The 16,769-nt window shown below is 42.4% G+C and overlaps 1 protein-coding gene across 1 annotated transcript in view; it reads right to left on the bottom strand.

The window, feature by feature from the left end:
- Window positions 1–9,123: 9,123 nt before the first annotated feature.
- Window positions 9,124–16,769, bottom strand: part of LOC137643564 (probable ATP-dependent RNA helicase DHX35) — a 219,407-nt gene continuing 211,761 nt past the window's right edge. Inside the window, exon 14 of the mRNA XM_068376297.1 lies at window positions 9,124–9,264. Coding sequence (XP_068232398.1) covers window positions 9,138–9,264 — 127 coding nt within the window. The 3' untranslated portion in view covers window positions 9,124–9,137. The remainder of the gene's footprint in view (window positions 9,265–16,769) is intronic.

Raw genomic sequence — 16,769 nt, 5'->3', positions numbered from 1 at the left:
CTACAAGGACTCATGGCACTACTGCCAATAAGCAAAAAGGATTAAAACACAGCTAAACAGGGTTACTAAACTCTACAGAAGAAGAGCCACAATAGAGAATAGAGAACTGCTGCAAACAGTTAAAAATGACGTTCAACAGAGAATTCATGAAATAAGAATACCAAAAATACCAAAAATGGATGGAATGGCGCACAAAGTTGTCACAGTACACATCTCTCTCCGAACTATAGAAGTGGCTGAACAGAGTAGCTGGAAAAAAGGGGACACCAGCTGCAATATATCCGCATCCCCAAAAAGAGGCAGAAAGGCTTGCAACAGCCTTCGCAAACAGGAGAAGCTCAACTAACCTCTCCCCTGAAACTAGAATGCTTCAGGAGCAACTTGCACCAGCCAGATGGGAGGAGATCAACACAGTCTGTCAATTACAGGATGATACTGACACCCCATACACAATAGAGGAACTGAGAGCAGTGTGCAAAACAGGAAAAGACACTGCACTGGGAGCAGACAGAATAACCTACACCATGATCAGACACGTGCCCAGCAGGAGAAACCGCATTCTTGAGGTTAATGAACAAAACACACCTTCAGCACACAAGGCCCAAAACCTGGAGGCAACAGGACACTCAGCCAATACCCAAGCCAAAGGATCTGGAAAATCCAAGACCAATAGCTCTAATATTCTGCATCAAAAAAAACAGGACAAAAAATGGTACTGAACAGAATGAAGTACAAAATTGGTCTTCTGCATAAACAGCTATATGAATATCAGGAAGAAATGGGAACCACTAAATGCAAAACAGATGTTCTCAGCTGTATAAACCAGAAGATGGCAACTATAGTCTTCATAGACTTTGAGAAGGCCTTCGAGCTAGCCAGCCCAGCAGCAATGCTGCAATCTGTAGTCAGAAAAGGAGTAAAAGGTCATCTACTAGCATGGACAAATAACTATGTACAGTACTAGGAAGACAAGCCAGAGGCAAATTCCTAGGAGTGATATCAGCCTTTCATGACTTGGAAAATGGAACTCCACAGGCAAGAATTCTTAGCCCCCTCCTTTTCAACATCCTCATGGAAAATATAGCCTCTCTCCAACTCCCTGAAGGAATAGAGATCTTTATCTATGCAGATGATGTATGCGTAATAGCACGAGGGCCAGTCAGAATGGTAAGAATTCAGAGGGCACTGAATGACATCAGCCAAAAGTCAAATGAGCTGGGTCTAAAAATAAACAAATAAAACAAAAGCTATGAGAACAAGAGCCCCAAATCCCTTACAACCACTCACCATAGGAATGGAACCCCTAGAATGGGTGTTTAGCTACACAAACCTAGGAGTTGTCATAGACAAACAGCTTACCTTCAAGGAGGAAATTAAGTATCTCAAAAAAAAAAAAAAAAAAAAAAATTAAATGCAAGACTGGCAGCCATGAAATACAAGTCCACACTAAAGGACGGAGCAAACGAACGCATTCAAAAGAAGTACTAGCTAGCCTGCCCCAGAACTCTTGTCTTCTATGCTGCTCCCACCTCAACTAACCTGACAGAAACCCAAAAAGCCACTATAGAGGTAATACCAAACAATGCCATGAGACTCATACTAGGAGCACCCACATAGACAAGGCGGCTGTGCAACATGAGGCTTGAAACCTACCTGCCGTCTCTAGAAGACAGGATTGCACAGAGAAATGCGTCCACCATTGTCACGTAGCCCTCTCTTGAAACCCCTGTTGGAGGTCATGTGAATGAGCTCAGCCCGCTCGTTTGCCTGGGAATATATGCTGTCTCAGCTTCCACCAGCGACAGGATTCTGTCTCCGTGTCAATCTGCAGACAAAGGGTTTTTCTGTCGCCTCATTGTTCTTACAGATTGCTTGGGAGAGCAACAGCCAGGAGATGAAGGCCTTACGGATAAGCATCCGGTTAGAGACAAAGCGAACTACTCCCTCGATACCCTTGACAGGTGGCATCTCCCCATGGATGCCAAGTGCCACGACCGGCGGGGTGTCACGCCCGTTAGTCAGTCGGGTTAGAGTCACTGTAAAGAAGCCAGGTCTCGTAATTACTCCGTTATTCAATTACCACCACTATAAGAACTTTGTGTAAACTTATACAGTACTTGGTTTTTTAAAGTAGACTGAATAAGTGTGAGTAACACTCATTTTATTTTCTGTAATTGTATGTTCGTCTCCTAGCTGATTGTTCGCCCAAGAATAGTGTAATGATGTTCAAGAATATAAAAGAGCACTTATCTTTATTAATGTGAATGAATGCTATGCAGCATTTTCAAGTAACTTAAGTATGCTCAAGAACTTATGTAACTTTCCCTGAAATACAATAAGTTGAATCACAGATTAGCCTCTGCTTTATCGCGCTTTCTGAAAATCTATTTTGTTTAAATTGTTGAGAACTTTGACACCATAGCAAAAATATTTCTCTCTGACAAAGACTATAACAAAAAAGAGAGTAAGAGAAGAGTTTGCAAAGCACCCTGAGATACAGACCCCAAGCTCCTATGGCAAGGATCACAGCAATAACACAAAGAGCCTGGAAATAGCTGAAGAAATTCTGCAACTGAGCCCAGACACAACTCAGGGCACACAGCACATTCCACCTTGGAAAAATATAAGTGGCGACCTGTAATTACACAAAACTTCCAAAAGCAAAGGAAGACTACACAATAGAGGAACTAAGAACTGCAGCACAGGAAGCAACCAGGAGCACAGAAATTGCAGGGGCACAGACCTACTACACAGATGGCACAGTAGATCCTGGAATTCAGACAACAGGAGCTGCTGCGTACTCCAACAACTTTACGGCCTGCTGGAGAACATCCAACAATACCTCCACAATGCAGACGGAGCTTGTTGCAATACAACAAGCACTAAAACACTCCATTGAAAATGAAGAAGGACCTGTAGTCATCCATACTGACTCAAGATCCTCAATGCAAGCCTTAAGCCTTGCAACAAGCAAAGAACAAAGAAAACAATACTCTAATAGCTGATTACAAGGCACTTTTATATCAGCACAATGAAAGACTCAGACCTGTGACACATAGGAATACCAGGGAATGAGAAAGCAGATGAGCTAGCCCAAAGCACTAGATACATAGACAAGGTACAGGTGCACATACAGCCTGAACTTCAGCAAATAGAAAATAAAATAAAGCCACAGCTCAAAAAAATCTGATCAAAGACCTACACAAGTGGATAGGGAATAACTCCCCCTCTACCACATGGTACCAGTGGACCACACATCTAGTGCCTCCCACCATTGACAAACACACACCAAGAGAACTGACTGTATATATTCACAGACTCAGGCTGGGATACGAAGCAAATTGCGAGATGTTAAGAAACAATGAAAGACCTTGTGAATACTGTGACGTTACACCACAATACACCCTCCTGCACTACCTACTAGAATGTAGGGAGACAGTGCAATTGAGGGGTATCCTACAAGCAGACATCAACTCGTAACACGCCACGCAGACTGCAGCCACACTGGCAAAAGCAATTGTTGAAAACAGAAATCCAGAGACAGTTGATTTCAAACCTACTTCCAACAAGGTAATGTAACCTTCGAATTCCTAATTGAAATTCATCTCATCCCCTCACTGTAAGGCCCTTTACGCATCATCCCCTATATTTTTCCATAACTTTTACTACTACTAAAATACTCCACAGGGACCCTAGGGAGTACAGGGTTGGATAATCCCACCTGCAACATTTCTCTACATTTCAAAGGGCTTACAACTTTTCAAACTACCACTATCCGTGACATGATGGCCTCCTTCCACTACCATCATCATCCTTTCTCTGTCCATAACTGTCTACAACTAAAATCCTTTCAAATTTCCATTTGTTTAACAACCAACCTTCTGAATTTTTCACATCACTTACGGGCCGAAGAAGGGAAAGGCAGGTGCCAACAGGAATTGTTGGCTACAATACAACACAAACGAACGAACAACGGTTATTTTGTGAGCAAGGGCTTCCCCGCAAGTACTGAAGTGAGGAGTGCAGGTGATTAACAAAGTGATCACTAAAACTCCATCTTTATGATAGATTTTTTAAATTTGCATTATTTAGTTTTAACTTTTTTTCTTTACACAATTCGGGCCGAGCGCATGGGATTTTTTCCATAAACTTTTGTGTATATCTTCGCTTTTAGAGACTAGTCAAGTCTTGAGTCACAGGAACACGAGTCCGACTCCAATTTTTAATAATTTGCTATTGCAATGGACCTCTAGTAAGAATGATTTTGAAAACTTTTTTTTGCTAACTTCTCACATTTATTTCCTTTAATTGTGTTTGCTTTAACTTTTCCTTTTGTTAAGATCTTCGATTTTATACTGTAAATTTTATATAATAAAGTAATTAGATTAGGTTAATTACACCTGTTCGTATTTCTACTTCCTTTGTTAAGTGCCTGTGTTTGTAATATAAATATTTAATTTGGGATAGCATACCAAAAATATTGAAGAAAGTAATTTTATCTGAATAACTTAAAGGTATATGTGAATTAGCGAGTGTACTCGGTATTCATTCTGTGATTCAAAGGTGAAGATCCTTATTTCTAACTTTACTTAAATACATCCCTGCTCCCCTCCATTGCCATTGTCTTCATTCATAACATAAAATTCTTGTCCCGCATCTCACTGGGGTCCCTAGGACGAAGCTGAAATAGAGCCTTAGAATTGACAGTGCTAAGGTAGACCATCAATTAATTACTTTAATTCATGTGTGGACTTTTTAAGTCTCTAGGCAGAAAACTCTTTTCTATTCGAGTGAAGGACCAAAGTTATTGGCAAAGTGCTGTGCCCTTGAGTGTTAGTGCTCCTATCCTCCCCTGTTGATCTTTATTGCATGTTGTTGGGAGGCATTATCAGAACAACAAGTTCCCACCCAACAATAAAACAATTCTCCACACCATGTGGCCTAAAAAGGAAAAATAATATATATCTACAGTATATGTAAAACAACTCAAATTTCAGAATTCCTATGATAAATTTGTCAATATTGTAAACCAACTTTTATAGTAGTAGTGAAAAATATTGTTCTCATATAATCATTCCCGATTCCATGGAGAAACTCCTTTTTTGTGTCAGCCTAAAAGCCTGCACTCTTGTTCTCCCAAGGCATTTTTAATTTCATATTTTCACTTTTTTTAATAAAGGAAAGACATTATTCAAAGGTTATTGTTCCAACTTTGTTACTTAGTGAATCCAAAACCAAATTAACATGCTGCTTTCAATTTGCAATTTCAAACCTAGGTTGATGCTATTCAATAATGCATCCAACCATACCACATTGATATAACCACAATAATTGTTTTTTGAAAAACATGTAGCCTCCTTCAAAAATTTGTTTCGTATCTCCTACGGTAGCCATTACAAAACTACTAGCTTCACAACTCACTAACATACTTTTCCTCTTTTCCTCATACCACATCAATCTCGATAAACCCTCATTCTTGACCCACAGTATCTCATTGATCACTGTCATTAATACCTAATCCCAAGACTATCCTCCTTTTTTTCTTGTGTAGCTACAGGCTGTTCTAAACAACCCTGGGAAAGGGCATGGCCCACCTACTCCTCTTTTCTTCTCTCATACATAAATCTCCATGCATTGTCCTTGCTGAACTTTACCCATATCAGCTCTGCTATCAAATGGCTATCCAATCTGATAGTTTTGCAACTAGCCAAAAATTTTGCAGAAGTCCTACAACTTCTTCATCAACTAGAATATCCTCGATATAATACTTGGTACCATACTCAACTTACTGCCATCCCCAGGATAAAGCTGAAGATTACTGCCACAATACCCAATGCAGAGTTCAGCCTAAATTTAAACGTTGTTAACAAATCTTACTCTTGCACTTAATCAGCTGATATTTCCACAGCTTTTATGGATACATGGAGTTACGGTTAGGTTGAATTCAGGTCAACAATGGCCAAGGTCTCTGTCATCTCTTTCCACTCCCTAAAGGTGTCGCCATTAACATCCATAGCATTACTGCCAATGTGACACTGCACATAATTCTTCAATTCCCAGAACTCCTGCACCAGGCACACTTTCCCTTTTGTTTCTACAACTAAAAACCTTTCAAATTTCCTCTCTCTCCTCCACTTTTCCTTTTGGCTCCAATATGCCCTCTGCAATCACTTTATTAAGTGCTCTTTCAAATTTTTATTTTGTGCCTAATTCCAATAAATGCTCGTAGCAGGTCACCCTATTCATCAGCATCGGATGCTTCCCATCTTTCAAGGAGTACTCAACCATCCAATGCTAACCTTCAAACTTAGCCCTTTAGTCCGTATCCTTGAGCGTACGAGGGACAGGGCCCATTCCTTGGCTTGCTGACTGAACCTCATCATCTTTGCACTTACAATCCACATTCATTGTCCATGCAACCCTTCCCTCCATCATCACCTACCGTAACATCAGTCATATTGGCCAATCACATCCATCTCTATCACTAGCTCCTATTCAATTATGATGTCAGCAACAAAAATATTCACTCTTACTTGTCTTACAATCATCCATAACTCTATTAAATTTGCATCACTGCCTTTAAATGTTGCTAAATTAAGTTTTCCCCCTCAGGTATCAACTAAGTGAAGCTGTCGTTGAATAACCAATGTCAGTGAGGTCCTCCCCCCACTTCCTCATACCTCGACTCAACTAGTGGCAGAGAGCTAGGGATCCTATTTACTCATCCAAAACTGTGGTTGAAGGTACAGTAACCTCATTACTGGTCATTTCCCTGTGTGCAACATTGTAATATGTACTCTGCCTTGCAGCAACAATAGGAAATCAAAGTTTCTTTAGCTTGGGCTCCTTGCAGTCCCTGCCATGTGAGGGCTTCGACTTCTAAAGAAAGGAAATCAAGAGCTTAATAGAGCCTGTCGAATAATCACTGGCATACTAAAGGCAACACCCTTATCATTTCTTTATAGACTGACCAGTTTTGCACCGCCTCAAATTCGATGAGGTGCTATTACCGAAAATGAAAGGGTCAAACAGATTAATGATTCAAGGCATCAGGCAGCAACACAGTGACTAAATCAAGTAAAAGCTTCATGGCAGTGGAGGATCCTGAACATCTAAACCATGTTGCCTACAGACTGATGAAATGAAGGGAGAGTGACTGTATTTCAACTAATGATTCACTACCTAACCCTAGTGAATACCTACCTTGTGGAGCGTCCCTTAAGAGAAAGGATTGGACCACCTTAAATAGAGCAAGATCCAAGTTCTGTAAAACAGGAAATGGACTTCAGAAGTGGGGATATTTCACCAATACTGATTGCCCCTATGGTAAATTGCCCCAGACCATGAACCACATCTTTGACTGCTGCCAACTAGGAGCTGCAAGTTCTGATGTAAATCTACAGGAAGCAAATGACAGGGCCATCTATTGGAGACACGAGTGGTGCAATAAGATATGATGAATGGTGAATATCTTCGCATGCTTCCCATTCCACCCCAATATAGTCAGCTGCAACTGGACTCCATGCAAAGGCCTGTTTCAGCCTAGCCTCTACCTTTTCCATGTCCTGCCAATCAGATTTTCTCATTTGGCAGGGCTTAGGTGCTTCCCTCCAAGTACAATGCTATGAAGCCCACCACATTTCAATCCTTTGAAGTCTGGTTACCAACTTGGTTGTAGTCAAGTACGATTTCACTACACCTAAGGTATTCCTACATAGTAACACTCATGTTCTTGCACAAGATCTCAATATGTCCACTCAGGTCTATGGTCAGGTCAGAAAGGTGACAATATCAATGTCCTTTTGTCCTTTCCCTTGAACATCTCTCCTCTACATACACTGGTTTTCCCTTAGTTCACATCACACCAGAGTATATTCAGATAAAAGAAAATACTGTACATGAAGCTGGTGAGTCATCAACTGTATATGGGCAATCTCTAGAGTATAGTCCAGGTCCTTGCCTCCTGCCATTCAAGAGTGGAAAAAAAAACTGACAGTCTAGTCATCTCCAAATATAATAAATTTACTTTTAAGCTGCAAAGGAAGTACACAAAGTGTTGCCTTTCTCAGGATAAGAGCTTAGAATTAAAAAGCCATTTCCATATAGGCATCCTCACTTTGTGAGCACTTGAGACAGTGTTTCATCTACAACATAAGAATGAAAATAAGAAAAATTTGCTTCTGAACATGAATCTTAGATATTTTCTGTAACTTTGGTGGTGAGAGACATGTAAGTATGCATCTGCCAGGTCAAAAATAAACATCTACTCCTCTCTCTTAATGGCAGCCAGTACCAAAGGGGTTTCCATTGAAAGTTTGTAATTGCATACAAGATACTTGCTTATTCTTGATATGCCCAGAAATGGATCCAATATCCCTGAAAACTTTTGAACCTTCCAAAGGTAAGCAACGAATTCCAAGTAAGAATCATCAAAATCGATACAAATTTCTCAATACCTCAAAGTGTAATCAATTATGCTTTAGATTACTTTTTCTTGTTGATTATAACTTGGCTCCAAAACTTTTAACTGGGCTCTACAAAGCACTAGAAGAGTTGGAAGACCCAGGACTACATGACTGAGGACTATGAAGCATATAGTAGAAGATAATGAATGGAAAAGTATTAATTTAAAAGCTCAAGATAGAGAAGACTGGTGAAATCTAACCAAGGCCCTTTGTGTCAATAGGAGTAGGAGACGATGATGACGTTGATTATCCTTAAGCTAAAGGAAAGGTGTAGATGATGATGACGTTGAGTAGCTTTATGCTAAAGGAAAGCTCCTATTTCCATTACCAAATAAAAAATATAAACCATCAGCCATTGTATCTACATAAATCTGTAGAATGTGATCATTACAGTTCACATATTCAAATCAAAAACATAAACACCAATAACCGGTTACTGAGGTGAGATTTTTTTTTTTTTTTTTGTCTAGGTACAAAAATAAACCTACCTTTGACATTATAAACTGAATTAGAATACCTAGTAAAGGAGAAAAGTATATGATAATCTAACAATTATAGCATCTGTTAGTACTTTGATAATTATTCACCATAAATATAATCAATTGTTTCATCTCCAAACCAATGACAGATAAAATTATGAAAAATATAAACTCAAGGGGAAAATAAATATTTTTATTCACATCTAAGGCTGGTTTTTTCATAAAAGTGAGGTGCAAGTTCCAACAACCAGGCAGGATCTATCGTTGTCAAATCCCGCATCAAGACCCTGGACGTATGAAGGACTTCGTGGAAGAGTACCCTGCAAAACAAAACTCTTTTATAGTACTTTTAGAAATCATTATAGGCTAGACATTATTTGTAAAAAATCTGTTCTCATAGGTTTTTCATACAAATCCATGAGTGTAAGCTGTCTTTGAAGCTTACCAACATTCACCTTTCGGACAAAAGGTAGTCTGTACACAAAAGGCATATTTGCCTTCCTGATAGAAGGTAGTCTGTACACAAATGCCATTTAGTTTCAAAGGTATTATCATTATTACTATTAGCTAAGGTACAATCCTAGTTGGAAAAGCAGGATACTATAAGATCAAGGGCTCCAAAAAGGAAAAATACATACATACATACATATACCAAAGGCACTTCCCCCAATTTTGGGGGGTAGCCGACAACAACAAGAAACAAAACAAAAAAGGGGACCTCTACTCTCTACGTTCTTCCAGCCTAACCAGGGACTCAGCTGAGTTCAGCTGGTACTGCTAGGGTGCCACAGCCCAACCTCCCACATTTCCACCACAGATGAAGCTTCATACTGCTGAGTCCCCTACTGCTGCTACCTCCGCAGTCATCTAAGGCACCGGAGGAAGCAGCAGGGCCTACCGGAACTGCGTCACAATCGCTCGCCATTCATTCCTATTTCTAGCACGCTCTCTTGCCTCTCTCACATCTATCTTCCTATCACCCAGAGCTTTCTTCACACCATCCATCCACCCAAACCTTGGCCTTCCTCTTGTACTTCTCCCATCAACTCTTGCATTCATCACCTTCTTTAGCAAACAGCCATTTTCCATTCTCTCAACATGGCCAAACCACCTCAACACATTCATATCCACTCTAGCCGCTAACTCATTTCTTACACCCGTTCTCACCTTCACCACTTCGTTCCTAACCCTGTCTACTCGAGATACACCAGCCATACTCCTCAGACACTTCATCTCAAACACATTCAATTTCTGTCTCTCCATCACTTTCATTCCCCACAACTCCGATCCATACATCACAGTTGGTACAATCACTTTCTCATATAGAACTCTCTTTACATTCATGCCCAACCCTCTATTTTTTACTACTCCCTTAACTGCCCCATACACTTTGCAACCTTCATTCACTCTCTGACGTACATCTGCTTCCACTCCACCATTAGCTGCAAACAACAGACCCCAAGTACTTAAACTGATCCACCTCCTCAAGTAACTCTCCATTCAACATGACATTCAACCTTGCACCACCTTCCCTTCTCGTACATCTCATAACCTTACTCTTACCCACATTAACTCTCAACTTCCTTCTCTCACACACCCTTCCAAATTCTGTCACTAGTCGGTCAAGTTTCTCTTCTGTGTCTGCTACCAGTACAGTATCATCCGCAAACAACAACTGATTTACCTCCCATTCATGATCATTTTCGCCTACCAGTTTTAATCCTCGTCCAAGCACTCGAGCATTCACCTCTCTCACCACTCCATCAACATACAAGTTAAACAACCACGGCGACATCACACATCCCTTTCTCAGCCCCATTCTCACCGGAAACCAATCGCTCACTTCATTTCCTATTCTAACACATGCTTTACTACCTTTGTAGAAATTTTTCACTGCTTGCAACAGCCTTCCACCAACTCCATATAACCTCATCACATTCCACATTGCTTCCCTATCAACTCTATTATATGCTTTCTCCAGATCCATAAATGCAACATACACCTCCTTACCTTTTGCTAAATATTTCTCGCAAATCTGCCTAACTGTAAAATGTTATTTTTATTAATAAAATAAATTTTTGAATATACTTACCCGGTGATCATATAGCTGCAACTCTGTTGCTCGACAGAAAAACCTACGGTCAAAATACGCCAGCGATCGCTATGCAGGTGGGGGTGTACATCAACAGCGCCATCTGTCGAGCAGGTACTTAGTACTCCAAGCAAACAAAGAACCAATTTTCTCCTCGGTCCACTGGGTCTCTATTGGGGAGGAAGGGAGGGTCCTTTAATATATGATCATCGGGTAAGTATATTCAAAAATTTATTTTATTAATAAAAATAACATTTTTCAATATTAAACTTAGCCGGTGATCATATAGCTGATTCACACCCAGGGGGGTGGGTAGAGACCAGCATTACATGTTTACATTATTATGAGCTAAGTATTTTGTATTTCATTTTAGCAGTTATTCAAAATAACAAACATAAAATAAATAAGTACCTGGTAAGGAAGTCGACTTGAACAATTACTCTGCCTTTTTAAGTATGTCTTCCTTACGGAGCCTCGCGATCCTCTTAGGATGCTGAGCGACCCCTAGGATCTGAAGTATCAAGGGTTGCAACCCATACAACAGGACCTCATCAAAACCTCTAATCTAGGCGCTTCTCAAGAAATGATTTTGACCACCCGCCAAATCAAGTAGGATGCGAAAGGCTTCTTAGCCTTCCGGACAACCCAAAAACAATAATAAAACATTTCAAGAGAAAGATTAAAAAGGTTATGGAATTAGGGAATTGTAGTGGTTGAGCCCTCACCCACTACTGCACTCGTTGCTACGAATGGTCCCAGAGTGTAGCAGTTCTCGTAAAGAGACTGGACATTCTTAAGATAAAAAGACGCGAACACTGATTTGCTTTTCCAATAGGTTGCGTCGATTATACTTTGCAGAGATCTATTTTGTTTAAAGGCCACGGAAGTTGCGACAGCTCTAACTTCGTGTGTCCTTACCTTCAGCAAAGCTTGGTCTTCCTCATTCAGATGGGAATGAGCTTCTCGTATTAACAGTCTGATAAAATAGGATAAAGCATTCTTTGACATAGGCAAAGATGGATTCTTAACTGAACACCATAAAGCTTCAGACGGGCCTCGTAAAGGTTTTTAAATAGAACTTAAGAGCTCTTACAGGACATAAGACTCTTTCTAATTCATTTCCAACCATACGATAAGTTTGGAATATCGAACGATATTGGTCAAGGCCGAGAAGGCAGCTCGTGTTTGGCTAGAAAACCAAGTTGTAGAACATGTAGCCGTTTCGGATGAGAATCCGATGTTCTTGCTGAAGGAATGAATCTCACTGACTCTTTTAGCTGTGGCTAAGCATATCAGGAAAAGAGTCTTAAAGGTGAGATCTTTCAGGGAGGCTGATTGTAGCGGCTCGAACCTGTCTGACATAAGGAATCTTAGTACCACGTCTAAATTCCAACCAGGTGTAACCAACGACGCTCCTTCGTGGTCTCAAGAGATTTAAGGAGGTCCTGTAGATCTTTATTGTTGGAAAGATCTAAGCCTCTGTGACGGAAGACTGATGCCAACATGCTTCTGTAACCCTTGATAGTGGGAGCTGAAAGAGATCGTTCTTTCCTCAGATATAAGAGAAAGTCAGCTATTTGAGTTACAGAGGTACTGGTCGAGGATACGGATACTGACTTGCACCAGTTTCGGAAGATTTCCCACTTCGATTGGTAGACTCTAAGGGTGGATGTTCTCCTTGCTCTAGCAATCGCTCTGGTTGCCTCCTTCGAAAAGCCTCTAGCTCTCGAGAGTCTTTCGATAGTCTGAAGGCAGTCAGACGAAGAGCGTGGAGGCCTTGGTGTACCTTCTTTACGCGTGGCTGACGTAGAAGGTCCACTCTTAGGGGAAGTGTTCTGGGAACATCTACTAGCCATCAAAGTACCTCAGTGAGCCATTCTCTCGCGGGCCAGAGGGAAGCAACTAGCGTCAACCTTGTCCCTTCGTGAGAGGCGAACTTCTGCAGTACCTTGTTGACAATCTTGAACGGAGGGAATGCATATAGATCTAGATGTGACCAATCTAGTAGAAAGGCATCTATATGAACTGCTGCTGGGTCCGGGATTGGTGAGCAAAATATTGGGAGCCTCTTGGTCATCGAGGTTGCGATGAGATCTATGGTTGGCTGGCCCCAGGTGGCCCAAAGTCTCTTGCATACATCCTTGTGGAGGGTCCATTCTGTTGGAATTATTTGTCCCTTCCGACTGAGACAATCTGCCATGACATTCAAGTTGCCTTGGATGAACCTCGTTACTAGTGATATGTCTAGACCTTTTGACCAGGTGAGGAGGTCCCTTGCGATCTCGTACAATGTCAGAGAGTAGGTCCCTCCTTGCTTGGAGATGTACGCCAAAGCCGTGGTGTTGTCCGAGTTCACCTCCACCACTTTGCCTTGAAGGAGAGACCTGAAGCTTTTCCAGGTCAGACGTACTGTACTGCCAGTAGCTCCTTGCAGTTGAAATGCATTGTCCTTTGACTCGAGTTCCATAATCCCGAGCATTCCCTACCGTCTAATGTCGCACCCCAGCCTACGTCCGATGCGTCCGAGAAGAGAACGTGGTTGGGAGTCTGAACAGTCAGGGGAAGACCCTCTCTAAGGTTGATAAAGTCCTTTCACCAAGTCAGACAAGACTTTATCTTTCCGAAACCGGGATCGAGACCGCTTCTAGCGTCTTGTCCTTTTTCCAGTGAAAAGCTAGATGGTATAGAAGAGGACGGAGGTGTAGTCTTCCTAGTGACACAAATTGATCCACGGATGACAGTGTCCCTACCAGACTCATCCACAGCCTGACTGGGCAGCGTTCCTTCTTCAGCATCTTCTGGATGGATAGCAGGCTGGGGGTTGATCGTCTTGTTCAGCAACGTCCTCATCAGAGGGTTCCTCATCCGAAACTGATGAGGAAACGGCAACGGAGTGGGCAACGTCTGACTCGCTGAATCCGGTCGCACTGGTGGATGCGTGACGGAGCCGGACGCAATATCATGGCCCTGCTGCACAGTCTGTGAACTGTCAACAACCATGGGTGCGCGAGGAAGTACAGCGTCAACCCGAAACTGTCTAGACTGTCTGGGTTGTGCAGTCAACACCCTACCGGGTTGCTGAGGTTGACGCACTGCTTCACAACAAGTCACCTCTGCTGGTTGTTGAACGTCTTCCTAGTGACACACTGAACGTCAACAACCACCTCCGAGCGTCGCTTAACGTCAACGTGCGACTGGCAACCCACACTGGGTCGCATCGGTGGAGGAACCACCTCAACTGGCAGACGCGAGTAGGTTACCTCAGCGTCAACAGGGCGCACAACCGACCGGTTGGAAGGTTGTTGGCCAGAAGGAGGAACCACCTCAACTGGCAGACGCGAGTAGGTTACCTCAGCGTCAACAGGGCGCACAACCAACCGGTTGGAAGGTTGTTGGCCAAAAGGTTCTTCTCCGCATTAAGTCCTCTATCAAGGACACAAGCTTGGACTGCATGTCTTGCAGCAAAGCCCATTTAGGGTCTACGGGAGCAGGTGTGGCAACAGACGGGGTTAGCGACTGAGGCGGAACCATTTACCATCCCTGGAAGCCTTGTTATGTGTGACATAATAGTACAGCAAAACTTCAAAGGCTCGACAAAAGTTGAGAAGTTGACCTGTAAACAACTTGGAGCGTCTCCTGGCTAGGCGCCAGGGCGAGTCTACCAGAATTGAAAAGTCTATCTGGGCAGAGGCATGAACTCCCAAGCCAAGAACTTCTCTCGTGTCCTATCAGACTCTCGCTCTATAAGCCAGTTTAAAAGAAGGGAAATCAAAGGCTGTATCCCTAAAACTCCTCCTGGTGCAAAAACCAGTCGCCTAGCCAACGTAACGCTCTCTAGGAGAGCGAGAGAGCACTAGCTTAACAACAACGGCTTCGAAGTAGCTAGGCCTAGTGTAAGTTCTGACGTTTAGGCGAACGAGGAGCAGCAGTTACAAGATCCGGACGAAGATCCTTAAAAAATCATCATGATTTAATTAAAGTCCATAGGAGGCTAAGCAGCTTAAGGCTCCTCTCCAAATGACAGAGTCCTCCACGGAATATCAGTAGGAGGGAGAACAGCACTTTCTCATCTACAGGAACCTTGTCCGATAAAAGCTAGGTTATCTTAGTGAGTCTCTCACTGGTGCATTAGTAGCAGACCAGAAGGCAACGTCATGTAACTGCTTGACAGTCTGTGAACTGTCAACAACTGAACTGTCAACCACAACAGGTGCGTGAGGACATACAGTGTTAACTCGAGACTGCTTTGACTGTCTATACTGAGCAGTCAAAACAACTCTAGAATGCGGAGGTTGACGCACCGCGTCAAAACAAAACAACTTAGACTGTTGTTGTACCTCGCGAACGTCAACGGAAGGTTCCGTGCGTTACTGAACGTCAACATGCGGCTGGCAGGGTACACTGGAACGCATGGGTGGCGGGACTCTCTCAGCTGGAGTGCGGCAGAAGGTTGCCTCAGCGTCCACAAGACGCACAACCGTGTTGGTTGTAGGCTAGAGTCAACCTTCTCCGCACGAAAGTCCCGCATCAATGACGTTAACTGAGACTGCATGGTCAGCAGCACAGACCACTTAGGGTCTACAGGAGCAGGTGCGGCAACAGACGGTGTGACTGCCTGATGCGGTACCGCTTTGCCTCTCTTAGGAGGTGAGCAGTCGTCGGAAGACTGCAGCGAGTCCGAAATGACCCAGTGGCTACAACTGGGCCGTTGGACTTGCGCGGAAGGGACCGACTTGCGCTTAATAAGCTGCGAGACCTTGGTCCATGGTTTCTTACGAGAAACCTCTTCCGCAGACGAGAAATAAATGGGCTCTCTCGTCTTTGTGTGGGTGGGGCAATCTTGGGTAGATACGCCCGAAACCACGGAGGGAAACGTCTGTTCGTTGATCAAGGCCTGACGAACCCATAAGTCGTTCGACATTACTTCTCCCCTGGGCTTGGGAGCTTGCAAGAGGTCCCGGACTAGGTGAACGACAGGCACGAACAGACGAACCCTCGGACGCAACACTGTAACACTTTGCGCATATCACTTTATCACTTCGATTTTCTGTTTTGCACTTATTACACTGAAATCGAAACTTTTACTGATTTCTACCTGAAACACGCAATTCTACCCTTCATTAAAAGGTAGTAATTGCGAAATCAGTCGTATAATGCAGCTATTAATGCTAGCAAAAAACAGAAAACATATATAAAGATAAAAAATTCAGTGGCTGGGAAAGAGACTAAACACTCGTTCAAATAAACTACGTTTACAATCTCTCACCGCACATAGCCTGGGGACAAGAATAAAACCCTAGAAACGTTTTACCTTCTTCCCCGTACAGCGACTAGGGAGGAGAGTAACACGAGAACAACGTTACTCGCTTGAACGGAACGTTTTCTCTCCTCTCTCTCCCTCCGTCTCTATCTCTCTCTCTCTTTCTCTCTTGATTTCACACCTAAGAGAAGAGCCCAATTATATTTCGTCAAAAAAACATGTTATTTGACTAAAGGAAAAAACTGAAAGGTTTTTCAATTAAAAAGTTCCTTTAAAATAGAATTTAAAACATTTAAGCTAAGAAAGAATGAACAAAACGTCAGAATCGATTTACTCTTACTGCAAAGTGAAACCGTGATACACTCTCTCTCTATCGTAACGATAGAGTGCATGTTGAACGTCCTGAACGTCAACAACTGCGTAGTCTAAAAAACTAAACGTTAGTTCAACTTTGAAAACAGTACGAAGACTAT

This window comes from Palaemon carinicauda, chromosome 7 (assembly GCF_036898095.1).
Source record: "Palaemon carinicauda isolate YSFRI2023 chromosome 7, ASM3689809v2, whole genome shotgun sequence".
NCBI lineage: Eukaryota > Metazoa > Arthropoda > Malacostraca > Decapoda > Palaemonidae > Palaemon > Palaemon carinicauda.
Note: the sequence above shows the minus strand (reverse complement) of the source record. Positions and strands in the feature narration are given on the sequence as shown.